Raw genomic sequence first — 26615 nt, forward strand, 5'->3', positions numbered from 1 at the left:
CGCTACCGGATGTCGTGGATTTTACGACATCCGGTAGTCAGTGTTACCAGAGCCCTTCGTTTCGCCGACCACGTGACCAAAAGAAACGGAGGCTCTGGGAACGAGAATGTGTGACAACATGCTTATCGGCTGAGTTACATTGGGCTGGTCGTGGAAGATATGACATATCCCGCCCAGCTCTCCCACTAGGTCAATATTAAAGCTCGTATTAGTTTCAGTCATGCAGTCAAATACGCTATAGCGCTAGTATCTTTCTATCGTCCGTGAATCCAAGTCTTGCGTGAAGAACAGCCAAGTTATCCAGCACCAATAAATCGCCTCGTTGCCACCTAAAACCAACTGCGCATGACCACGCCGTTGCCCGCATGTGTTGCAACACTTCCGGTTCAATCTCACTTCCGTCGCCATAGAAACTATGGCGAGGCAGTTTGTCATCCGGGATATCCTTGCCGATAAACCTGGGCATGGCCTTGGCGTTTGTGTTGTTGTTATTACAGATTGCGTTGAACCAGGTTCTTTCTCCTGTCACCGGGTGACTAATAAACACGGGTTTGACTAGCGACAAGTGCAGATCCCCGCTTTCATCCCACCTCAGTTTGTAGCCTTGCTGCTTCGCTCGTGCCTCTACGTCCTAGCAACGGAAACAAGTAACAGCTCAATAAGAAAGATGTAATTAATGCCCATCATGTCTCTTAAAGGTTAACCTGAAATCATGCCCTCTCTTCCTTAAGCCTGGTTTTCACTAGCGACGCAAGCACAAGCGCAACACAAGCGCAAGGATAACAGCTCTTAATTTTTTCATGAAAAAGTCTTCGACTCAAGCAAAAGCACAAGCGCATTGCATTTTGACCCTTGTGCTTGTGCTTGCGGCAAGCGCAAGCTCAAAGGTCAAAATTTGTCCTTTTTGCGTGATCGCGCTTGTGCTTGCGTCGCTAGTGAAAACCAGGCTTAACGCCTGATCACAGGTTACTTAAAGGTGAGCCTACTCGCAGGCTTCTTCAAGCGTGGGACAAGGAAGAAATCTGAGTTCCCGACGGGAATCGAACCCATGGCCTTCCACACACCAGACGGGCGCTCTATCCACTGAGCTACGAAAAGACTCATGGTAAGCAAGGCAATTTACTGGGCTCATATGTGAAATGCGTCCTGCATACTGCTAGAATCAGCAATGTCGATAGCGCACGGTCTGATGATAAATAAAGATGGTAAATGTTATGCTCGGTAGTAATGTTTATTATACTTATCATGTCACCGGCGTGGGACAAAAAAATCTGAATCCCCGAACGGAATCAAGCCCATGACCTCCTGCGTTGCATCCATAATCACTTTTTCTCTCTGGAGAGAATAAACAAGTGCACGTGCAGTTTTTTTTTGTGATAAAATTGTCCGCAAATAGGCTTTTACTTGGGGTAGAAGAGCACAGAATGCGTCATCAGAATGGAATGATCCATTAGCAAAATTATTCATAATTTAGGCACAGCAAATATAATGTATGTAAAAAACACTGAATAATTTTGGAGGTTGTTGACCCCTGGAAACATATTATTTTACCCTATCTGGAAGTGTGGAAATGTGGAAATCTGGCAATGAATACTTGATCAGTTAACAGTCCAAGTCTAGAAGTGTGGAAATGTGGAAATCTGGCAATGAATACTTAATCAGTTAACAGTCCAAGTCTAGAAGTGTGGAAATCTGGAAATGTGGAAATCTGGCAATGAATACTTAATCGGTTAACAGTCCAAGTCTAGAAGTGTGGAAATCTGGAAATGTGGAAATCTGCCAATGAATACTTAATCAGTTAACAGTCCACGTCTGGAAGTGTGGAAATCTGGAAATGTGGAAATCTGGCAATGAATACTTAATCAGTTAACAGTCCAAGTCTAGAAGTGTGGAAATCTGGAAATGTGGAAATCTGGCAATGAATACCTAATCAGTTAACAGTCCAAGTCTAGAAGTGTGGAAATCTGGAAATGTGGAAATCTGGCAATGAATACTTAATCAGTTAACAGACTTTAGTCTGGAAGTGTGGAAATCTGGAAATCTGGCAATGAGTACTTAATCAGTTAACAGTCCATGTCTGGAAGTGTGGAAATCTGGAAATCTGGCAATGAATACTTAATCAGTTAACAGACTTTAGTCTGGAAGTGTGGAAATCTGGAAATGTGGAAATCTGCCAATGAATACTTAATCAGTTAACAGTCCACGTCTGGAAGTGTGGAAATCTGGAAATGTGGAAATCTGCCAATGAATACTTAATCAGTTAACAGTCCACGTCTGGAAGTGTGGAAATCTGGAAATGTGGAAATCTGGCAACGAGTACTTAATCAGTTAACAGTCCATGTCTGGAAGTGTGGAAATCTGGAAATGAATACTTAATCAGTTAACAGGCTAAGTTTAAGTATCACCTTGGTGGTACATATCACCCTAGGAAAATGCAGCAAACAGAACTTGTGTTCAACATAACTTTAATTTTCTTAATTTTCTGTAAGCATCATAGAATATATATTATAAAAATATCCTTTAGAAAAGGCCTTTAAAGGCCAACATCTGCTTTAAATACAATAAATAACATTAATTTCAATTTCATTAATTAAAATTATTTAAATCTTATCTTCATTGTTCACAGCTCTGTGTTATTTTTTCTGATCTAAAAAGTCAAAGGTCATCATCTGCTTTTTCAGGATTGTTTGTTTTAAAGACAAACATTAACAACTTAACAATAAATAACTAGTGAAATAAACCTTTTATGATATATAGTACAAGATATTTTATATTATGTGCCTTTAATTTCTTACTGCCATTCTCTGTAATTAATTCTTTTTAATGATATATTTATATATTTATATATTTATATATTTGTTTCACAAAATGGCCTCTCATGTGAAATGGTTACTCTTCCTCATAAGCTGAATTTTTCAAATGCATCATCTCCCCACCCCAACCCCACTAGTACCTTTACCGCTCTCTGATAAACTTTAACAGTAAAGGACATGCATTGCATTTCGTTACATACATTTCATTACAAAGAATTAATTACAGAGAATGGCAGTTAGAAAGGCACATAATATAAAATATCTTGTACTATATATCATAAAAGGTTTATTTCACTAGTTGTTTATTGTTAAGTTGTTAATGTTTGTCTTTAAAACAAACAATCCTGAAAAAGCAGACAGTTTTTTTAATAGATAATTTTTATTAAAATTTTTACAATGTCTTTGCTAGGAATTTTAACAGTAGAGGACATGCTTTACGTTTTGTTACATACATTTCATTACAAAGAAATAATTACAGAGAATGGCAAAGTTTGCATTGACACCATTAAATGACACTAATTTAGAGAATCCTGTCATACTAAGAGATTTTAAAGATATATGAATGATGATATTTAATTGATAAGAAAGATTGAAATAATTTATTTTTTGTATTTAAAGCAGATGTTTGCATTTAGATTCAACCAATTTTTTTAAATGAGTTATAATAAATATTGTATGATGCTTACAGCCAATAAAAGTTATGTTGAACACTTAGCCTGTTAACTGATTGAGTATTCATTGTCAGATTTCCACATTTCCACACTTCTAGACGTGGACTGTTATCTGATTAAGTATCCATTGCCAGATTTCCACATTTCCAGATTTCCAGATTTCCACACTTCCAGACATGGACTGTTAACTGATTAAGTACTCATTGCCAGATTTCCAGATTTCCACACTTCTAGACGTGGACTGTTAACTGATTAAGTATCCATTGCCAGATTTCCAGATTTCCACACTTCCAGACATGGACTGTTGACTGATTAAGTACTCATTGCCAGATTTCCAGATTTCCACACTTCCAGACATGGACTGTTAACTGATTAAGTACTCATTGCCAGATTTCCAGATTTCCACACTTCTAGACGTGGACTGTTAACTGATTAAGTATCCATTGCCAGATTTCCAGATTTCCACACTTCCAGACATGGACTGTTGACTGATTAAGTACTCATTGCCAGATTTCCAGATTTCCACACTTCCAGACATGGACTGTTAACTGATTAAGTACTCATTGCCAGATTTCCAGATTTCCACACTTCTAGACTTGGACTGTTAACTGATTAGGTATTCATTGCCAGATTTCCACATTTCCAGATTTCCACACTTCCAGACATGGACTGTTAACTGATTAAGTACTCATTGCCAGATTTCCAGATTTCCACACTTCTATAGACTTGGACTGTTAACTGATTAGGTATTCATTGCCAGATTTCCACATTTCCAGATTTCCACACTTCTAGACTTGGACTGTTAACTGATTAAGTATTCATTGCCAGATTTCCACATTTCCAGATTTCCACACTTCTAGACTTGGACTGTTAACTGATTAAGTATTCATTGCCAGATTTCCACATTTCCACACTTCCAGATAGGGAAAATAATATGTTTCCAGGGGTCAACAACCTCCAAAATTATTCAGTGTTTTTTACATACATTATATTTGCTGTGCCTAAATTATGAATAATTTTGCTAATGGATCATTCCATTCTGATGACGCATTCTGTGCTCTTCTACCCCAAGTAAAAGCCCGTATTTGAGAGTTAAGTAACCATGCGCTTTCGGTTAAAGAATTGGCTAAGCCCGGGTCTTAAGTGCTTTGGGCAAATTCTCTCTCTGGTATATAGCACTTGGTATCGATCTATCAGCCCAGATCTAGCTCCCCGTTATCTCTAATACAATGCAATACCCATCCTCGTAGACCCAGGCCGGGGCAGTTAGAAAGGGCAAGGGAAACCACTATATTTTCCGGAGAATATATTGACTTCTTTATATTATTAATGCCCTTTAACCTTACACAGATGATCACGAAAAGCCGTGTTCTTACATCGTTTTGGAGATTTTCATCTGGCCTGCCCCTCCCGCTCTGAAGGGAAAAGCGCCCCGGGGACGAGGTTGCTTTGTTGTGGCCCCGCAAGTTTGAAAAACTTTGCCGACAACTCTGATTTGGACTATGAACTCTGATCACGCGCGCGAGTCACACCACCGCGTGACGTCATCCATGTGTCTGTTTAACAAATAGATTTCATTTTGCCGTGCGTCTGTTCAGTAATAGATCACAGATGACGTCAAAATGTGGTATGAACAGAGAAGTGGCCCACGAGGCGCTAGCCGAGTGGGTCACTGATGTTCATACCACATTTTGACGTCTTCTGTGATCTATTACTGAACAGACCCACGGCAAAATGAAATCTATTTGTTTTATATAATAACACAAGACTTCAGCACACTTCTGTGCCCGGGGGGGGGTACTCAGAAAAGTTTTATACGGGGAGGCTCCGCCCCAAGTTCTAACCCCTTACCCTTTTATATACCATTTTTGACAGAAATTGTACCCCTTTCGTATACCTTTAACTGAAAAAAGGTACCCCTTTTATATACTTAAGAGACATGGCGTGGACTTAAAAAAGGACGTTTTCTTGTCATTTTTATGTAGCGCTTAATAAATTAAAATAATACAGCCATAAATTGCGTCTGTTCGAAATATTTTAATTAAAGGCCCTTTTAAATAGCCAAATGACAAATTTCCATACCCTTTCATATACTTAAACTCGTGAAATCCCTACCCTTTTATATACCTGAAGCCTGAAAAAGGTACCCCTTTTGGGCGGAGCCTCCCCGTATAGGCCATTATAGGGAGTACCCCCCCCCCCCGGGCTTCTGTGTGAGCAATGCTGCCGTGCCGATGAGCTAAGTTGTTTTGATTTCACTATTAAGCTTAAGTTTTCGTTAACACAAAGCATTGTTAATCCGATTGAATAAACAGAAAAATGGTCAATTGAAAGTCAATGAAAAAACTAACCTTTATTCCGATTTGGAAAGTTGTTCAAATCTGCATGTAAGCATTAACGGTCATTAACCGAAGCGTTCAACCGCAATTTCGTTTGTTTCCCGTGGCGTCGTCCAACTGTACACTGACACCGGTCAAACTTTCATACAGATTTCGGATAATTTCTCGAATAATACACTGTCTTCTTCAAGCAAACATGTACATTTTGTTTTTGTTATTTTGTACTCTCATAGTTGATGTGATGTCTTAAACGATGTTATCAACTTAATAAATGTAGATGTAGATGTAGCTTGTTTCGCCCAGTTAAATGCTTCGAAAGGTGAACGATGCTTAGCGTATTGTTTCTCACTAAAGATTTGTAATTATATTTTTTTTGCTTTGTTGTGGCCCCGTAAGTTTGAAAAACTTTGCCGAAAACTCTGATTTGGACTATGAACTCTGATCACGCGCGCGAGTCACACCACCGCGTGACGTCAACCATGTGTCTGTACTCTGATAGATCATAAAAAAGAACCAATCAAAACGCGCGTAGAATTCAGGTTATTATATAAATTCTGATAGATCATAAGTAAGAACCAATCAAAATGCTCGTAGAATTCTGGTTATTATATAATGAGCAATAGTTTTGTAGATGGTATGAAAATCACAAGACATTAAACTAGCCAATAAAATAGATCCACGAGCATGATTACACAATGTTATGTCGACATACTTGTACTTTACAAAGCTCTTGTGACTAGTGTATTGTACATTTCTAACTATCGTAGCAGCAGTGCCGTAGAGCTCGGCCTTTAGCAGTTTCCAGTTTCGCTTTTACTTCGCTATTTTCCCACCCACCCACTTCCAGGGCAGTTATGATTTTGTGTATAAAACTAGTGGTAACCACAGGTTAAAAAGTGCGGGCCTTGACGCACATAGACAAGGTACCGGTAGGCAGTGCCGATAAATTAATGACTGAAATGATAAAATGGACAAAAGACAATTATTCTGAGTAACGCGTCACGCAAGGATTTTTGCGGTGCAGTGTGAATTGAGATGTGATTTTCTCAGTCGGTAAACTCGCTATGTTGTAAGTGTTATAACGAATTTATCTGTGTCGATAAATAAATGATAAAATGGACAAAAGAAAATTATTCCGAGTAACGGGAATACATGTTAATAATTTTGCTTATTGCCGCGAACCGATCGAAGTTATCTTTTGATTGTCGATTTGGGAATTGTAATCGAGCACGCGGTGTGAACTGATCGGGATGTGAATTTTTCTCAGTCGGTTAACTCGCTATGTTGTCAGTGTTATAACGAATTTCTCGACAATAAGCAAAACATAACGCCTTCCATGCGACAGAAGGTTTAGATCTTATGTGACAAGCTGTTGTGAGATTAACTTATTTTTCGCATTCGTTCTTGGAGAACAGATTTTTCTCTTCCGGTGTTACGACAAAAACTGTCGTGATTGACACATTTTCGCATTCCGATCGTGCTTAGTGGAAGAACAAAAATTTTCAACTTCCGCTTCTCTTTTCGGTTTATAACATTCTCGTCCCCAGAGGCCGCGATCCTTCTGGTCAGCACCCGTGCTGACCAGAAGGATCGCGGCCTCTGGGGACGAGAGACGAGAATGGGTTTATAAACGTGGCGCGCACGCGTAATACGCAATCCGCTGGTCACTGTCAAGATTAGGGTTGCGGGCCTCTCTTGGGCCCGCAACAAGAAAAAGAGTAAAGCTGGGTTCTAATCTCGTGACAATATCAGTCCAGTGCGGAAGGAAATATGGTCGTTGCAGCAATGAGGTTTCTTCTGCTTTTGCTACCGGTTTGTGCCTGCATTATTGAAGCGAATGGAAAAGAAAGCCTTGCTTCTGTGGTGTTGGATTCCGATGGCAAAACTCTGATTATAAAAGCTGGATATGATTCCTCGCAGCCTATGGTGGCTTGGGGCAAATTCCGTGATGAAATTGATTCCACTGGGTGAGCGACTGTCAAAATCGAAATTAGATTTATGAGCTTATTTGATTAGTTAGTAGTTTAAGTCGTCGAAATGACTATAAGCTGGTCTTTATAGAAGAAGCCAAGATAAGTCATAGTATTTAAAAGATCGTTTAGCTCAGGTAAGTTTTTTATAAACTTCGTATCCATCTTAGCTTCCGGTCCAAACAAACCTAGCTATAAAGGGGTTTCGAGACTAAAATTGCCGCAGTTCCATAGACCTTATGCAAAAATGGTTTTCATTCATTTCTGTTGTTTGGTCAAGTTTCTTAAAACGCTGATGGTGGCACTTAAATATATATGAAATATTATGCTATTTTAAGAAGTTTCAGTGTTTTGGGTTAAATGGCTGCAAAGTTATGACTCATTAAAATTTAAGAGATTTCTATGGAGAAAGTCACCCTCGCCTGCCTAGCCTCGTTTTCATGTTTTTGGCAATATAAATCACCCTGTAACTTCCCATTAGATGGAAGTATAGCCTTTAAACTTCGTACACTGATTTACTTTGACTTTATCTTTAAGTTAAAGTAATTTAATTTCGTTGACAAATGATTTTTCTGGGAGCTGATAACAGCTGCCATATTTGCATTGGGTCTATTCAATACCCAATATTTTGACATTTTTGAAAGTATCGATACTTTTGGAAAATATTGCACTTTCTATATGTTTTCGATACTGCACAAGTGACCTGAGCCTGCAGTCTTCTGATCAGCAGCTGAGGTTTAAAAATGCAATTTTGCCCAAACAAATATTGATGTTCTTGTCAATATTTGAATTTTACATGCTGCTGATGCAACATTGAAAGCGTGGTGAATCCAGGCTAAGACCTTGAAACAAAGCTGTTACAGATGTGATGAAGCTAGTGCTTTGACCCTGACAAAATTAATGTTACGTCGTAAGAGCTAGCTCCAAAATTTCAACGAAATGGTTTAACCATTTACCTGACAGGCTTTTTCATATATTTCAAGTGAGGGAATGTAAATTGGCTGCCCAAAAATACATTAATTTTTGCTGAACTCAGGAGTGGATAAATAATATATTTCCGAAGAAAAAAGATACAGTGATATTGACATCTTCGGGCAACACCACGAAATTAATAAAAAAAAACTGTAGTTTCCTTAAAGCAAGCAGGCAAGTTGAAGTTTGAACACAATTATTTCGATGCACGTTTCGTTGTCCATTTTGCCTTTTTGTTTGGCTTTTAATGCATGTCTTTTGTTTTCGGGCAATTATGTCTCCCCCCCCCCCCCCCCAGGTCCAAAGGTGCCCGTACGCCTATGGGTCTGATGGTTGCCCCTTGTTTGAATGTTCTCAAAACTAGAATATTAACATTTATTTCAGTTTTAAAAACATCAAATTTCTGTGGGCCAGCTATCAGCAGATAGTTCCTCGACAGCAAAAAACAAATAAATAATATATAGATTTATCCAAGCCTAAAAACGGAGCTCCACACTAATTTTCTGGTTCTTAAAATTTTGTGAAAATGCTCTTTGTTGAAAATAATGTTATTAAAGTTACCGTTATTAAGGATCCATAGCTGTAATAAATCGTCAACTCCGGCAAATCGCAGAAATTGTGCTAACAAAATCCTGTCATTACCCAAGAAAAATAAGATTTGAGCCTGCAATACAATGAAAAACAATAACCTGGTCAGTGGGCAACTTCAGAAAAAACAAATGACCTTGATGAGCTGTACACCTGAGCCCGCAATATGGACATGTGATACTGGTCAGCAGATATCTTGTACCTTGTTTTGACAGCTGTCAATTGACCATTTTGTGGATGTCCATTATCAAAGATTGAAACCAAGACTTCCCCCGCTGATTCTGTAGACGGGGGCGGGCGGGCGCACGTATGCTCACTCGATAACCAAATTTTTTCAGCTTCATGGGTTTACCAAATTTCCTTACCCATGGTGCTCCGCTGGCATGCTTCGCACACTGGAGCTCCGCTATAAGACTGAGAGAAAGGCATGTTAGCCAAAGGAAGGTGATGTAAGTCGCCCCGGGTTAATTTAGGGGTTGGTGCTTTTCTTTTTTTTTTTTTTTTTTTTGTATTTTTTAACCACATGCCCATTCTATCTCCTATATATTCAGGACCACTTAAAATAATAAAAGACTTGATTAAGTTTTTTGTTCCCTTTTAGATGGTCATTCTTGGAGGTTCACTCCAATGCTTCGTTACCAGACAAGACTCAAGCAATGGCAGTAGGAATGACAGAGGGGTCACTGACAGCCGAACTGATGTACAAAGGCTATCAAAATACACTGGCAGGCTACTGCAATGCCGATCCTGAGTTCTGCACAAAGTTGGGGAATTTCTTTGGTGATAATCTGAAGTGGATTATGGGGCAAATTGAAAGCAACCCTAATGACCAATACTGGTACCAGGTGAGTTTTAGGTAACAATAAATTATCACTCAACCACTGATATTTTATTGCAAGCTCTCTTTGCAAGTGTAAGGCTCACAATTTAAAATAAAACTCCCTCCTATCCCCTCCCCCATCTTTTATAAGCCATCCCTTGAAAGGACCTAACCCCCCCCCCTCCCCCTCCTAGGGCCAAATAGAGCTTTTGTGGCAATCAAATGGATAGTTTACAGTAGTTTGTTTTGTTAGTGCTTGCCCTGAAACAGTGGAAAGCGCTTTTGGTTGCGCTGATTGGCTACTCACCTCCGAGCAATGTATGCAAGAAAACTGTAAACTTTGACAGGAAAAAACTAGTCAAAAATCATCCTTTTGGGCTATATTACTACACTGTTTTAGTATAGTGTTGGTATTGGAGGTCAGTGTCAGTGTCGGCGGCTAGTGGTGAGTATTTACCTCACGACTTGGCTGCTCGGTAAAATTTTAATATCCACCACTAGCTACCTCCACTTCAGTGAATAGTTGTTAGTTATCTGGTGGATATAGCGTCATATATCTACCATTAGGACAACTACTCCCACATGGACAGATTTCCTTTTACTTGTTAATTTCTTGACTATATATACCAGTATATAATTCGTAATAATAACATAATAATTTTGTGTCAATATTTTAGATAAGCCTGATACTTGAGCAGTCTGAAGGGATTAAACAAGGTTATCGCCACAATAAAACCCTTCCTCCTGTTGATGATTTTGTATTCCTGTAAGTTCAGTGTCCATTTGGTGTGCTTTTTTTTGAAATCATGCACTTGAGACCTCAACAATTCACACTAATATAGTGTAACCTGGTGATAAAGAAGTCAAATACCATATAGTTTCGGTATTCTGTCGTTTCAGCATTCATATTGCAATACGTTTTTCACAATACCATTATGTAAGGGTCCAATGATTTGGTTATTCAATATTAGTAGAAACTGACAGCCATGTTCTGTTGAAATCCTGCGAATCTGATTCGTTCTCCCATTGTTTTCTGATTATTCGCTGAGAGAGCACAATGGCGTGTCCATTACTTCTTACAAGATAAAATTTTCCTTGATTTTTTGCTTTAACGTACATAAATTTGCAGGTTTTGGACTGCAATCAGCCATCAATTTCTATGATTGAGTGATAGTAAACTCGGCTGACGTGCCTCATTGACTATTTGCTTATAAAAAACTTGGGCTCATAGTCTAAATTATTGTAAACCGAGTTAGCATTACGAGATAATTAATAAGAGTCTACCCAAAGAAATCACCAGGAAAATTCTTTAGAAACTAACAATTATTTTGTGGAAAATGTATTAGTTATATTCACATCTAGTGAAAATCTTTATTTTGTCCGTAGAATATGAAAACCTCAGTAAGTACATATTGCATGTCTGAGAACCCTTAAACCAGCTTTTCTTTGGTAAATTTATATACATGATATGTTTGTTTGAAGTTTGATGCAAGCCGATGGTGATTTGGAAGACTTGGAGCAAGCTTTAGGAAAGAAGGAAGTGCGGCATGTGTTTGGCTCAGGTTCCTGTTCAGCACTGATTAAACTGTTGCCAGGCAACAAAGACTTGTACATTTCTCAGGTCACATGGACATCTTATGCTCAGCTGTTAAGAGTCTTTAAGCTTTATGATGTCGCATTTACTGTTAGTGGAACTAAAGGTAAGTGATAACGTTGGATTCTTAATTTTTAAGCGACGACGTCATCGCTTATTGCCATCGATCGCACGAAGGGGGATCTTAGTCTGTCGTGATCAAACAAAAATCAAGGTTAACTTAACAAGAAATCGCCGCGTAGAACACAAAAGCAAAATACTCCTGTGCAGTAAGAATGGCACATTACAATGTATAAACGAAAGAGATTAATTATAAATGATGGGATTTATTTTATTCAGTAGACAGAAACTTCTTATTGTTATAATATAAAGGGCCGCTGTGAGTAAGAGACCGTTTGACCTTTCCTTAAAAGCTTGCGCGCACTTATCATATGTCGATCATCAGATGTCACACTATAATATAACACAATCTCTGTTGAGACAATTGCAACATGGGGAAATCGAAAAAAAATTAAAAATATAAAATAAAATATAACTGTTAATCAACTGAGCAAATCTACAAAGAAAATGTATTAATTGCATCCTAATTGCCTGTGAATTTATAAGTACTGTATTTATTTAAATTCAATCAGATCCTAACTTTGCTATTTATACAATCACTAACACTGCCTATGATTGAAAAATGTACGCTGCAGTTTGATAAGTCTTTTTCACGCACAAGGTGTCAGCTACTTTTATTTACGATAAGTTTTTGACATTAATTTCCTCTTGAAACTTATGTAAGACCCCTTGTGAAACTTCATCGCTTCTGCATGCATTGCGTGCCATTTATTTTAGAATGCAACAAACTTAAGTCTGAAAGTGATAAATGATCATCGCAGTGAATTTCCAATTTAAGCAATTGGAATAAAGAAGCCTGAAAAAAATTCAGGTGCTTGATTACATGTTTCTGCAATCAATTTCTGAATTTTTCCAGACATTTCCAAATAAAATAAAAATACTATAAATTACTTAATTTATTTAAACAGAAACTTGTTGAAAATCCCAGCTGGATGACTAACTTTCAGAGATTACTAAGAATACCAGAAAATATATGTTGTAAAAAAAGAAGAGCACAAATAAAATCCTCTTGAATTCCTCTTTATTGTGGTTTTCAGTGATGTGCGAACTCTGAAATTTAAAATTCAACTGTCTAAAGATAACATTTTTGCTGACCTCAAGCATTATTATAGCAACAGCCAATGAACCATGAAAAACTGAAACAAATAAAACGGATTGAAACTACCAATCACAACTGGCAGACATGGGACCTTTTGACCCGATTGAAGTGCACTTCTGATTCCTGAGAGGTCTGCTAAGATGATTGATGGCAGCAAAAAACCTAAACCATTGGTCGAGGATTGAATTCAGTGTTCGCATATCACTAAAAACTGCAAAAATTTGTTAACTGGTAAATAACTTCTAACAGTTATCATATATTTTATGTTTGATTTCTTCTTTTTTTTTCACTAAATGTTTTAACTAGGAGATATTATTCCTGGAAGAAAGCAGAGTTTCTCTTCTTATCCTGGCCTCATGACAAGTGGAGATGACTTTTACATGTTAAGCAGTGGAATGGTGTGTACAGTCGACTCCCGATAACTCGAACCCTCGCTAACTCGAACCTCGCGCTAACTCGAACCAAAATCGATTTCCCCTGGATTTCCGTTATACATTTACTGTAATTTTACCCTCGGTAGCTCGAACCCGCGATAACTCGAATCTCCCGCTAACTCGAACCAACTTTCGTTTCCCTTCAGGTCATTTTCTATATAATTTTACCCTCGATAACTCGAACCATGTCTGTCAATACATGACAAGTCAAAACAAACAGTGTGCTGTAGTCCAAAACGTTGAAATTATTTTGAAATAATAACGTACACGAGTTAGAACGCCCCTCAAAACACGAACTGTGCCACGCCATTGACGTGCTACAGACGTTCACTTCGTCTGTGGAGGCCCGGGTGTGGAGGTTGATACCGATTCTTCCAAACCCCACCTTAGAAAACTTTAAAAGATTATCGCCAGGGCGAATTAACTGACTTTTTCTCGAAAAGTAAATCGAATAAACTCCGTAGCAGTAGCCTATAGCATTAGCGTTGTTCTCTTTGAAACAAAGTTCGCAGCAATTAAATTTGCTTTGTTTTACGTTACGTTCTGATGTATACCTGACAATGATTTAGAAATATGTTGTTCTTTTCTCTTTCGGCTTACCTATACTCTAAATAAATTTGTTTATTTAAAATTTACACTGGTCTACACTGTTCTATGAATAGAAAATTAGTAAACACCCTTTTTTCCTTATTTCCGGTAATTTGTTTTCGATTCCCGATAACTCGAACTCCCGATAACTCGAACCATTTTCAATTTCCCTTGAAGGTTCGAGTTATCGGGAGTCAACTGTATATGAAACACTTTCACACAGTGCTGTTAAAACTGTTAAAACGTTTCACGAAAACTAAAATGGCCATTACACACTTCACGCAACATAAAATAGACATTTCACGAAAATATTATTTTCTTAAAAAAAAAATCTTTCAGAATACAGTAACCTCTTGGGCCCACATAATGATCAGTCACGGTCACGCACTGGTCACGCAATCTACCACACATAGTCTTGTTTTCAAACGTTTATTGGATAATTTTTGTAAGGAATAACGAATCGTGGTTTTAAGTTGCATTTTGCGAAAACAAAATAAACAGCCATTTCACAATTCTCGTGAAAAAAATGTTTATTCACGGTTTACAGCTATGTAACCAAATCACGTTTCACGATCAAGAGGGAGAAAACAACCATTTCACAATTCATGGGAAAAAGCACTTTTATTCATCTCAATAAAACCCTTTACCATTTTCGTGAATGTTGTCTACTTCTTTTTCTGCAGGTTACTCAAGAAACCACAATCGGAAACAGTAACCCCGACCTGTGGAAATATGTTGTAGCCAATGGCATTGTTCTGGAGTGGATGCGCACTATCGTAGCCAATCGTTTGGCAAGTACCACAGAAGAATGGGCTTATTTCTTCTCAAAGCACAACAGTGGAACGTAAGTTGTTCATGTAATTATATCGAACACGAGTGAGATTCGGCTTTCATAAAATTTATAAACACTGAGAAGAGAATTGAAAATACGATAGAATTTGACGCGTAGCGGAGTATTTTGGACGAACATAATTTATAATGAAACATTGTCTATGTATGATACTAATACTAAAGAGTAAATGGAGAAATAAAATCTTAAAAATATTTATATTTAAGATAAGATATTTAACATCAAACCCTTGAGGCAAATAAACCGCCATCGCGAATTTGGAAAATCTGACGTTTCGAGCGCTAGTGTTAGCCCTTCGTTGAAACAAAGTGGTACGCGATGAAATGCTAACGCTCGAAACGTCAGCTTTTCCGAATTTGCAACGGCGATTTATTTGATTTACCTTTTCAACTTCTAGTTAATAATCAACTTAGTGTTTTTCTTGCTCGTCGACGCAGCATAACAAGTTCTTTAGAAAGAAATAACTTTCTTCCGTAATCTGAGACGTTGTTTAACTGCTTAACTACAAGTAATTTCTGACTCTAACTTCCAGATTCGACTTACAGTGTAATGCTATTACAGTATTAGTGAACAAGAATACTAATTTATTTCTTTTTGTTTCTTTTTTTTAATTAAACGGAATCTGAACTGTGAAACAGCTACAATAACGAGGTTGGTAAGATGTTATTGTAATCTTTTTATGATTTTTTATGATGTTCATGTTACTACGTTCTTTATAGACTCCGTTTAAGGTTCACAAAGAGTGTATCGAAGAATTTCCTTTAAAAAAAAAACTTTAGAGAAAAGTTTCCAGAAGTTGGACCGGTGAGGCTATTTTCGGTCCTGGAACGGTCCGATTTTTGGACCCCAGGTCCAGTTTCAGAACCGTTCCTTCCCAAACTGGACCGGTCTGGCTATGAGAACGCCTACATCGGCTGCACAATTTTAGCTATGTTCACACGGGAACATAGCCGTGTATTTTGCATATGAGTAATGGTAGCTATAGCGGACCCTTCGCTTGTGAACGAAAACTTGTGGCTATAGCCTTTACAGCAAGGCGCCCAAATGTGTGACCACTTTTAATTTATTCACATTCTTTCGTGCAGATTTAATCCAATCAGAAGTCAACTGCAAGCTATCCACGGCTTTTGATTGGATTAAATCTGCACGAAAGAATGTGAATAACTTAAAAGTGGTCACACATTTGGGCGCCTTGCTGTAAATGGTTGTGCTCTTTACCAGTGTTTTTATTTTCTTAGTGGATGGTCCTTGATTACAAGCAGTTCACTCCTGGCGAGGCCATTAGACCAGGGACACTTTTGATACTGGAACAGCTACCCGGGATAATAGAAGCAGCGGATATGTCTGTTTTTCTGCAGGAAAACACTTACTGGCCAAGCTACAACGTACCGTGAGTAAAAATAAGTCGAGTAAATAAGTACTGTCGTTCGTTTATTTGTTTGTTCGTAAATCTATACGACAAAATTTCATTTCAGTCGGCAGAACAGGTGCCGTGTTCGACAAATCTTCGTTGAAACATTCGTGTTTTCCGATTCGTATTGGCCAATCATAAGCTAGCATGAACACTCGGGAGTTTTCCGAAAACAGTCACGTCAGCATGACGCAATGAGGATACGTCATGTTGCTTGGCAACATCGGCGTTGAAAATCACGGGCTCATCGCAGGTAACCCCAGCATTCTGTCTGGCTTTCACAACAGTTCGCCGGTACTCATATATACTAAGATAGATACTGAGCCCAAGAACACAAGTATCCCGAACCGCTCGATCCTTGTTACACCGCGCTCACTTTCAGACCACCACAACTCCCTCGGTTTAGCTGCGTCCCCCATAGATAAACAAAGCAAGTAACATTTATTAATCACACATCCTTTTCTTCAGGTACTTCCCATACATTTTCAACATGAGCGGAGACATGGCAAGTTACGAGAAGTATGGCTCATGGTTCAGTTACAATGGCGCACCTCGAGCACAGATTTTCAAACGAGACCATAACAAGGTCGTTGACATGGACAGCATGATGAAACTTATGAGGTACAAGTCTGTTAAAGGCTGATTTATCGCTAGTAATATTTTATTTTGTTATTTACTTTTTTTAGATTAGGTGACCTGTTGTAAAAGAGGATCCTATGTACCGCTCTTCAGCCTGAATCTTACCGCGATCATCTCCATTTCCCATCGAGAGACGCGTCTGAGATTGGACCCGAAATTCCAATTCCGTAGTAATGGCGTAGCTTTACTGAAATCCGTGTAGTTTTTTTAACTGGATGTTACTCGGTTGCGATTTTTTCGCGCGATTATCAGCCAATCAAATCAAGAGTATCAGGAGAATGGAGTTAAATGTTCGCTTCAATCTTAGCGTCGTTTACGCAAGGAATGAAAATGAGCAAGCCACTTTACAAACTTAATGGAATTGCTTATTTTACGCCGTCATTTCTTGGTAATCTCGGTTGGTGTTTCAAGTTTTCTTTAATAACAGTTTACTTCCAAAGACCTCCAATATTGTTGCGGGAAACGAGTTTATGCAGCGAAAAATTGGGTGCGGAAGTAGGGGTCAAAGTTTGATGAAGTGCAAAACGTCTTCCATGTAATTAACCTGTTTACATGGCTGTAGCAATGAAGACAAATTTTTGTCTTGTCTAGTAACATTTTAGTCTTAAAGAGGTTACCTTTAACGTCGTTGCTCTTCTCCCAGGCTGTATTAACGCTGAAACTTTGACATTTTTTAGGTACAATGACTATCAGCATGACCCGTTGTCACGCTGTAACTGCACCCCACCATACAGTGGGGAGAATGCCATCTCGGCTCGGTCAGATTTGAACCCAGCGGATGGAAAATATCCGTTTGGAGCCCTGGGACACAGACAACATGGAGGGATTGACGCCAAGGTGAGGCCAGAATAATGACGTCACATGGCCAGGGAAAGCAAATACCTTTAGCCAATCCACATAAAATGATTCTTTCTCCATCGCCCTCGCTCGTGAAAGTGGGTGTGTCCGTTAAAAAAAGCCAAAAGAGGAACACTGACAATAAAAAAAGTAAACGATTGCGCGTTAGGGACGGATCATTATTATTATCATTTTTTTTTTTTTGGGGGGGGGGGGAGGTATGAGAAATATTGAAAAATTTGTTTGCAGGGCCTAGAAAGACAAAATAAATTGTTTGCATACATGATATGTATGACAAAAAATAGTTCGCATTTCGAATAAAATGTTTGCAGAGGTGCATAAACTAAAAAATAAAGTTTGCAGAAGAAGATTTTTTCACCCCCCCCCCCTCCAAAAAATAATGGTCCGTCCCTTAGCGAGCCTTGATTATATATCTTCCCCGTGACTGCCATCACTCGTAACACTCTTGAAGGTGTTCGAAGTAGTTAAGTGAGATGCCTAATAATGATGTTTTCAAAGGATATATACTTCTCTCTCCTCCGCAGAGGCCTCTCTTAATTTTTCGTACGGGCTGGGAAATGGGAGAGGTGACAAGCAAGCTCGCGGAGCCTGAGGAAAATGAACGCGAAAGCGTACGGGGACACTGGAAAGAGAGAAAGAAAGCTGCTGCCCTTCGCGCTCCCCTAATTTTTCATTTTTCGTGTTTTTTTTTTTTTTGCCTTTTTCTCCCACACTGAAGGAGCCTCTGTATAGGAGTGATTATTCATCGGAAATACCCGAGAACAGGAAATAAATCACGCTTTTACTTACTTTTCAGGCGATGGGATTCGAAACATTTTATTAGGATGGCTATAAAGCTAAACGTCTCTTACTTTGCTTTCTTTGAAGATTTATTTACCAAGTTAGCTGTTCACGGGTATCGGTTTAACCTTTTCTCATTTTCCTTTCCTTACAGGTAACAAATTCTGAAATGGTCAAGACATTACAGTGTATGGCGGTCAGCGGCCCAACGCATGACCAGCAGCCTGTATTTAAATGGAGCACATCGGGTTGGAAAAGGCCCATGGGACATCCTGACGCCTGGGACTTTGAACCAGTCACCGTCACTTGGGAGTGAGGCCGCGTCGCTCGCTCTTTAAATAATATCTACTATTTTTGTATTCGGAATTTTATTAGTATAAAAATATGAAAAGTAAGAAAAAAACACTGAAATCGTTTTGACGAACTTTTTGCTGCAGTTTTTGTAATTAAAGAAAAGAAAACAGAGAGAGATTAAAAATAAAGTAAGTTTTTGGACCTAGTCTGAGAATCTGCCTTTATGAAGCATATTAGGGAGCTTTAGCAATGACGACGGCGACGCCAAGGACAACGCCAGATGCAAAATGAATTTATATTTTACTCGAGAATCTCGCAATTATCCAGATGTATTCAGTGTATCTATTGGTTTAGCAACTAGCCCAAGCTGAATATGCAAAGAAGGCGTTTATCCCAAAAAGAAATACGGAAATTTAGCGTTCATTGTTTACGTTCTCCAATATACGCAGAACTTGGTCATTTCACGTTGTTTCGCAGAGAACGGCGAAGAAATGTACAAGGATTAAAACGCACGTGCAGAGTTATTATTTTGCGCCCATAAACCTTTTGTTTGGTGACGTTCTACTTCACGTTGCCGTCGTGGTTTGCTTAAGCTCCCTATTATTGCGGCGGGCGGGGGAATTCCACCAACGCCATTTAACGCTACATGTTGTAAAACTTTCAAGCTATTTCTTAAGGCTAGAACATTGTCTAATTATTGCCAGAGTTGTAACGTCCATGTAACGTCCTCGCAATTGACGTGAAACACAACATTGTCTCGATCTGTCTCATCTCATCACTCATAGAAAACAATGTCCACCCCAAAATCAAAGTTCATGGGCTTTAATTTAAATTTAGTATTTAAATAACTCTATACAGTTACTTTCTTTTTAGGCCGTATGCTTCCATTACTTATCATCTTCCCTCCGTATGGACGTAATCCTATAAAAAACAACACCGTGAACTGACGTCTGTGGGCCGAAAGGATTGTCGCGAGCCGTTCGTGGGCACGTCAACGTTCACCAATTTCTAACAGTACCAATTTCAACAAAGGTCGTATGACAAAATGCTTATTAGCTGAGTTACATCGGGCTGGCCGTGGAAGATATTACATATCCCGCCCAGCTCTCCTGCTAGGTCAATAGGGACTTTAAGATACCTGGACGGCTGACCTCGAGGACGGTGCGAGGAAGGTAGAATTTTGCAAGGAGGACTGGGCCGATGTCGACGTTCTTGGCGGGAACTTCCAACGTTAAGAGCCGGCGTGTGTTAACGAAGGACGGCTTCGTTAGTGGATCAATAATTCCTTAGCCCAAAACATGCGAAGAAAAACATTTGGCGCTTCTAGCCCAAAGTCGGGGACCAGAAAGCACTATTTTCATTCACAGGGTACAAATTCTAAGTGAAATTTTTGTAGGAAACACAGGCAAGAAAGTTCATAATTTCACGCACGTGGCTTCGCCATCAGCGTTTATGCAAAGCACAGCAAATATATTCGCAATCGCAAATGAAACTTGACTTCTTAACTTTTTATCAGTACCAAACCAAGAATACCATAAAGGAGCACCTAACAAAGTAACAGAATTAAAAAAAATAATGAGATTTTTAAACGAAATCATGCAAAAAGCACTCCCGTTCACTGGTGGACGGCAAAACTCTACTTCTCATGTCCTCGACAACAGCTGGACGGAGCTGGACGGCAATGTGCGTGGAGCGGGCATGCGCAATATAGGCTACACGCGAAAAATTACTTCCGGTCAGCCGTCCTCGAGGTCAGCCGTCCAGGTATCTTAAAGTCCCTAATATTAAAGCTCGAATTAGTCTCAGTCATGCAGTCAAATACACTAGTATCTTTCTATCGCCCGTGAATCCAAGTCTTGCGTGAAGAACAGCCAAGTTATCCAGCACCAATAAATCGCCTCGTTGCCACCTAAAACCAACTGCGCATGACCACGCCGTTGCCCGCATGTGTTGCAACACTTCCGGTTCAATCTCACTTCCGTCGCCATAGAAACTATGGCGAGGCAGTTTGTCATCCGGGACATCCTTGCCGATAAACCTCGGCATGGCCTTGGCGTTTGTGTTGTTGTTATTACAGATTGCGTTGAACCAGGTTCTTTCTCCTGTCACCGGGTGAGGAATGAAGGCGGGTTTGACTAGCGACAAGTGCAGATCCCCGCTTTCATCCCACCTCAGTTTGTAGCCTTGCTGCTTCGCTCGTGCTTCTACGTCCTAGCAACGGAAACAAGTAACAGCTCAATAAGAAAGATTTAATTAATGTCCATCATGTCTCTTAAAGGTTAACCTGAAATCATGCCCTCCCTGCCTAACGTCTGATCGCAGGTTACTTAAAGGTGAGCGTGAGACAAAGAAGAAATCTTAGTCCCCGGAGGGAATCGAACCCAAGGCCTTCCACACACCAGACGGGCGCTCTATCCACTGAGCTACGGCGAGACTCATTGGGAGCAAGCAATTTACTGGGCTCAAATGTGAAATGCGTCTACTAGCAATGTCGATAGCGTACTGTCTGATGATAAATAAAGATGGTAAATTTTATGCTCTCTGGAGAAAATAAACAAGTGCACGTGCACAGTTTTTTGTGATAAAATTGTCCGTATTTGAGAGTTTAGTAACCATGCGCTTTCGGTTAAAGAATTGGCTAAGCCCGGGTCTTAAGTGCTTTGGGCAAATTCTCTCTCTGGTATAGCACTTGATATCCCCGTTATCTCTAATACAATACCCATCCTCGGAGACCCAGGAGCAGTTAGAAGGGGCAAGGGAAAGGTGATTTTTTTTCTCGTAGTTTTCGCCTTCCCCTTTTTCCCTACTCCACGAACTGCGCCTCGGTCTCCGAGGATGTGCAATACCTCTCTTCTCTCAGTTCTGAACACGACCTGCCAGTTCTGGTATTCTCTGTGGGATTTGTCCGGCAAGTAGCGCACATATTGCACTTGTTTTTCTTCGAACTTTTGTACAACTTCAGGATCCAGTTTGGTGAGAATTTCGCTGTTTTTCGCCAATGGTGTTTCGCCTCCATCATCGGGTTCTTTTAGGCAGAAAAACATAACCTAAGAAGGAACACCTTCTATCAGTAGCTTAGCAAGAAGATATAAAACATATGCGATGCTAAAGGTCAAAAAGTCTTTGTTAGCTGTTCCTTGTACATAACGGAAAATTATAGGTGAATAACCTCCATTTGGCGCAAAAATATGCACCAGATAGCTGCCCTTGCCCGTACAGTTTTCCGAGAGCGATGCTCGAGAAAACTGGGATTTTTGAAGAAAACTTGTCCAAGGACAAATATCAGTACATATTGTTGCTTATTATCCCACAAACATCTTTACACAAAGCTGCTCCGGTGTTTTAGGGGACCTTTTTTTCCAAATCAGACGACATTCCAGGAATATGTCGTCTGACTTAAGCAACTTCGTCGATATTCCGCTCGATTTTGCAGAATAGTTGTTAAAAATTGAACACAGCTCGACGGCCTAGTCAGCCAAAAAGTGGTGTGTTTCTACTTACCTTGGAAGGGAAAACATCACTATAAGCCATTTCATTGTGCAATTCTATGGAAAAACAGCTTGGCTCGTTGCTGGCAGTGTAAGTCCCAGCACGTGTGTCAACTTGGGAGCGTAGCGCCGTACCACCCTCATAAGTCAGTGCTTTCTCTTGTGTTGCTTGAGTGATAACTGAAAAGTCCCCCGCTGTCTCAGCTGGGAGGCCACGAAATAATATCGCGGGGCTCCGCGAAAAATTTTCCCGTACATAATGCATGCATTTTTCAGTCAGCTCCGCGAGAGAGGACTGGTTCCTGTTATTAACTCTCACACCGAGTGGGAATGAATCTCTTGGCTCTGCTAGGAACTCTGGGAAACCACCACCCGAGGAGCCTGGGAGAAACTGCCTGTCTCTTAGCCTCGACTTGAATTTCGTTACCAGCTCCTCTCTAGGTATTTGCTCACAAATGCTGGCTGTGGCGGTACTTAGAGTTCGGTTTGGTCTTCCGGGCAGGCCAGGCGAAAATCTCCAAAACGCTGTAAGAACACGGCTTTTCGTGATCATCTGTGAAAGGTGTAAAAGGACATTAATATAAAGAAGTCAATATAAAGGAACTGAAGGAACGATGTCTGGGAATGGAGACGCAAATTGGCACAGTGATCTATACAAATATATCCGTTAGGCTTGAAATCCGAACAGCGCGGAGGATTCAAGTTTCCGACTCTCGTAGTTAATTGAAGTGCCGAGTCAAAAATACTTGTATCACTGAACGTGAATTACAACAACATGGTGCTCGAGGCTCCCTGGCCAGGGTATTGGAACGATCTCAAAAATAGCTTGCAGTCGCTGGTTTGGATAAAAATCAGAATAATTCATGTTCTACTTGTTCCTCTACGATCAACTTTAACTGATTCCACGAAAGGAACGCAATTTGACAAACCGGCTGTGCTAGCAAGCAAAACGGAGCCTATCTTGAGTGAGGCCCCATTAGGGGTTTTAGGGATACGGGATATTTGGGGAAAAATTATTGGGATACGGGATATTTCGGGAAAAAATTATAGGGATACGGGATATTAAGAAAAGAGATGTGGAATATCGAACTTCAAAGTTTTTCAGGAATTAATGGGATATGGGATATTTAGGCCAAAAATTAATGGGATACAGGATACTTGGACCCCCCTTATAGGGCTTCTTGAGTGCCTACGTCAACGGATTGATTTTTAAAAAAATGCATGGACGTCATATATGAACCCTCCTATTAGACATGACGACATAACAACATGCATGGGCAGAAAGACATAAGCCTTGTTAGCACTAGCGACAGAACGGCAAAAATTAACCTGTATGATGACGAGCTAGTGTAAACCAGGAGCCCATCAACTGGAGCCTCCATACGTACTGTACCCTTGAGTCAACCCTTTCCCGTATATTTTTATTTTTAGAAACACATTTCCCGCGAAAACATTGCTCCTGTGGTCAGACCACATGCAGCGCAGCTAGGGCGACGATGTAAAAAAAAATGGCGGCCAATGTCGTACGCACATTCCCTGTCCGTTTTCCTTTATAATTTTTGCTTCTTTCCTGATTTTACAGCCGAGAGAGCCTGGTTTACTCGTAAATGAATATTAAACGACTAAAAGTTAATTAATAAACCACTTTTTTGTCCATGAAAATGAAGTCAGTTTAGTCATGGCGTTGATCGGAAATATGTAATTGCTTCAGTTGCTTGTTTGAATCTTACCGATTTCTGGTTTGCACGGACTTATTACATGCAGTGTTAGACGTAAACAGTACTTTGAGATTTGACGCTGGATTTGTAAGATCTATTCCCGAACGAAAGCAGAAATAATTTAATATGGGCCGAGCTGTGGCGAACGCGTGTTCTTTGATACGGCGACGAACAGTATAAACGTGATGACTTCGATGAAAATTTTGACTATCCGTATGCTCCAAGATCCAGCCAATATAAGATCATCATGCTTCGAATAAAACCTCAGGAAAATGATATGTGTTTGTTTCTTCTAAAGTTCAGCAACTGGAATTATAGCAGAGATCGTTGAGTCGCTGTTGCAGAGGTGAGATATTGCGCATCTTACAATTTTAAAATTATACCCGTACAGGCCAACTGCCTGAATGTTACATCTTTCTTCGGTTAGAGACCTTGTGATCCGCTTATTTTAATCCCCGTGCATTTCTTTCGCTTTGTATGTTTCCAAAGAGAACTCTATGCCTGTACTATCTGGAGAATTCTAAAGCCGAACGAGTCGTTTAGCCGGGACGGCTGTTTAGATTTTTATTCTAATGTTTGTGCAGTGCCTTCGCCACGAAGGACCAAACCTGTCAACCCTAAAGCGTACACAAGCTAGCGCTTGTCTGAATTATTGTCACTCAGAGTTTTGATTGCCTTGTAGAATTTGATTTGCAATGTGTTGGTAGGGACTTGGTACAGGCCAAAGTGCGTACCTTGTTTATAAATTTATACCATTGATACGTTCGTTTGGTGTGAATGTTTACAACCCTGAGTAAAATTTATTGTTCACAACAACGATTAGAATCGATCAAGCTTTTATCAAGCTGCCTTCTTATCGGAAGAATTACACGGCAAATAATATTGACCGATCTGTTGCGCCTATCCATCCTCTTTTCAAAATATATTCGTAATTTCACAGTTGCGAGATCGTTCTCGCCGCCTTTCGATTCGAACAATCGCTCTTACTTTTTTGACAGACCTGTACAAAATCCCGCAGTTTTTTTAGTCATAGGGCACATGGATTAAAGAACGAGGTATATTCATGTGTCAATTCATGTCTTTCTCGCTGCGCACCGCGTACCGCGTAGCCAGCACATAACATGCAACGCCATTTTGAATTTATTTTATTTTTATACTTTAACTTTTATTAATTAGTTTCTGCGTACCGCGTAGCCGGCTACGTGGAATTTAGTTCAAGTGGCAGGGTATTCTGCAGTTAAGCCCATAGCATTACTTGATGTCTTCCTTCGAAGAAATACTGAATTTAGAGGACGACAAGGAACAACATTCTGCAGTCTTCCCTTCTCGTTGCGCCATTGTTTTAGATGACACAGCTTGCGTAACCACAGCGGAATGCGACAAATGATTGACTGAGGTGCGAAATCTCCCGCGAGAGACCCCGGGAGATTAGTTCTAAAAATAAATTAATACGGGAAAGGGTTGACTCCAAGGGTTAGTATGGGAGATGAAGGCTCCAGTTGATGGGCTCCTGTGTAAACCAGGCCATAAATGAAAGAAAAACTGGTTTTTCCTTATGCGTATTTTTCAGATAATTTTGTCCCTGCTTTGTCGTTAATAATGTTTTGTTCACACAAGTGACATGAAAAATCAACGTGGTTTACTTTTTTGCGTTACTTTTGCGATTGCGTGACCTTGCTGTTATGTGGTTACCGTAGGTCGCCTATTACCATAATGACCATAGGCTGAATGACAATCGATACAAAATTTAAAGAGGTACTTACAATTTCTGTTTATTTTTCATGTTTGTAACCCCATGATATTTCAGTACAGTAAGACTATAGAGTGGTATTACTGTTTCTAGCCTAAGCAATTACGACTTCACCGACAATTTAAAAGCCTGCGTACAGCCGTCTTCTATTCCCTCACGCGGAAGTAGCGAGCGAAGGAAACCACATGACAGAAAGGTCACGCAAGGCAAAAAAAGAAGAAAACCTCACGTTGATGTTTTTATACTGATGTATAACCAGTGTGAACAAAACAGCATAACGACGTAGCAGGAACAGAATTACATAGACATAACGACACACGAAGAGACAGGAGATGGTTGCACACAGGCTAACAATTTGCATTATTAGTCTTATTACAGTCTTGCGAAAAGCTAGCTAGTGAATATTTCGTGTTCCATAATGTCGTCGACGGTTCAATACGTGGCTCAATCGAGTTTATGTATCGCTTAAGAAATTTTAGAGCTATAATACTCATAGATTTCTGGAAGCCGCCGTTTGAAATCTTAATTTTGTTTCAATTTTCATTTTCAGACCCTGTCTAATGAAAGTCACCGAAGCGAAAATCCAACTGCGTTTCTGAGAACTCTTGAAGATCTATTGTAAACCACCCGCATGTGACCGATTGAAAGCCATTGTGATAGCTCACCTTGCTCCCTTCTTGAGGTTCCCTCCACTTATCAGCCTTTCTTCGCAGTTTACGGCATTTTATACCGTAAATTTGAACAAATACAAGTTAATACACCTTGCAATTGTGTTTCGTGAATTTCGTGACTTGATATTGAAATCACTTCTGCGCACAG

General features: G+C 39.7%; 2 protein-coding genes and 1 long non-coding RNA gene across 4 annotated transcripts; 2 read left to right on the forward strand and 1 right to left on the reverse strand.

Annotated features, from left to right (window-relative positions):
- Positions 1-114: 114 nt before the first annotated feature.
- LOC144646438 (dapdiamide synthesis protein DdaC-like) lies at positions 115-26604 on the reverse strand. 2 transcript variants are annotated; one of them, XM_078506028.1, is made up of 4 exons: positions 26462-26604; positions 22342-22881; positions 21687-21887; positions 115-631 (listed from the first exon to the last, which is right to left on the reverse strand). In XM_078506028.1, exons 2-4 carry the CDS (start codon positions 22879-22881, stop codon positions 236-238), a joined length of 1137 nt encoding a protein of 378 aa, XP_078362154.1. In that variant the 5' UTR covers positions 26462-26604; the 3' UTR covers positions 115-235. The 2 variants fall into 2 exon arrangements, with proteins under 2 accessions (XP_078362154.1, XP_078362153.1); XM_078506027.1 differs by lacking the exon at positions 115-631 and adding an exon at positions 19647-21051 and having other exon boundaries at positions 26462-26601.
- Positions 4594-6808, forward strand: LOC144645626 (uncharacterized). Its single transcript, XR_013569314.1, has 2 exons — positions 4594-5042; positions 6363-6808. It is a non-coding gene; the product is annotated as an uncharacterized LOC144645626 (long non-coding RNA).
- LOC144646427 (putative phospholipase B-like 2) lies at positions 7547-19046 on the forward strand. The gene is made up of 11 exons (XM_078506015.1): positions 7547-7790; positions 9955-10198; positions 10851-10939; positions 11656-11873; positions 13293-13384; positions 14692-14852; positions 15497-15509; positions 16097-16248; positions 16738-16890; positions 17586-17745; positions 18701-19046. Exons 1-11 carry the CDS (start codon positions 7594-7596, stop codon positions 18860-18862), a joined length of 1641 nt encoding a protein of 546 aa, XP_078362141.1. The 5' UTR covers positions 7547-7593; the 3' UTR covers positions 18863-19046.
- Positions 26605-26615: the final 11 nt, after the last annotated feature.

The sequence above is a fragment of the Oculina patagonica genome, chromosome 3 (genome assembly GCF_052425735.1).
Source record: "Oculina patagonica isolate OP01 chromosome 3, crgOcupat, whole genome shotgun sequence".
Lineage (NCBI taxonomy): Eukaryota > Metazoa > Cnidaria > Anthozoa > Scleractinia > Oculinidae > Oculina > Oculina patagonica.

Excerpts from the sequence above, each read along its gene's own strand:
- LOC144646427 (XM_078506015.1), top strand. The coding sequence starts at position 7,594 with ATGGTCGTTGCAGCAATGAGGTTTCTTCTGCTTTTGCTACCGGTTTGT. Across the intron at positions 7,791-9,954 it reads GATGAAATTGATTCCACTGG|ATGGTCATTCTTGGAGGTTC; the intron begins GTGAGCGACTGT and ends GTTCCCTTTTAG. Across the intron at positions 10,199-10,850 it reads ATGACCAATACTGGTACCAG|ATAAGCCTGATACTTGAGCA; the intron begins GTGAGTTTTAGG and ends TCAATATTTTAG.
- LOC144646438 (XM_078506027.1), bottom strand. The coding sequence starts at position 22,881 with ATGATCACGAAAAGCCGTGTTCTTACAGCGTTTTGGAGATTTTCGCCT. Across the intron at positions 21,888-22,341 it reads GTGATGTTTTCCCTTCCAAG|GTTATGTTTTTCTGCCTAAA; the intron begins GTAAGTAGAAAC and ends GTTCCTTCTTAG. Across the intron at positions 21,052-21,686 it reads TCAGAACTGAGAGAAGAGAG|GACGTAGAAGCACGAGCGAA; the intron begins GTATTGCACATC and ends TTCCGTTGCTAG.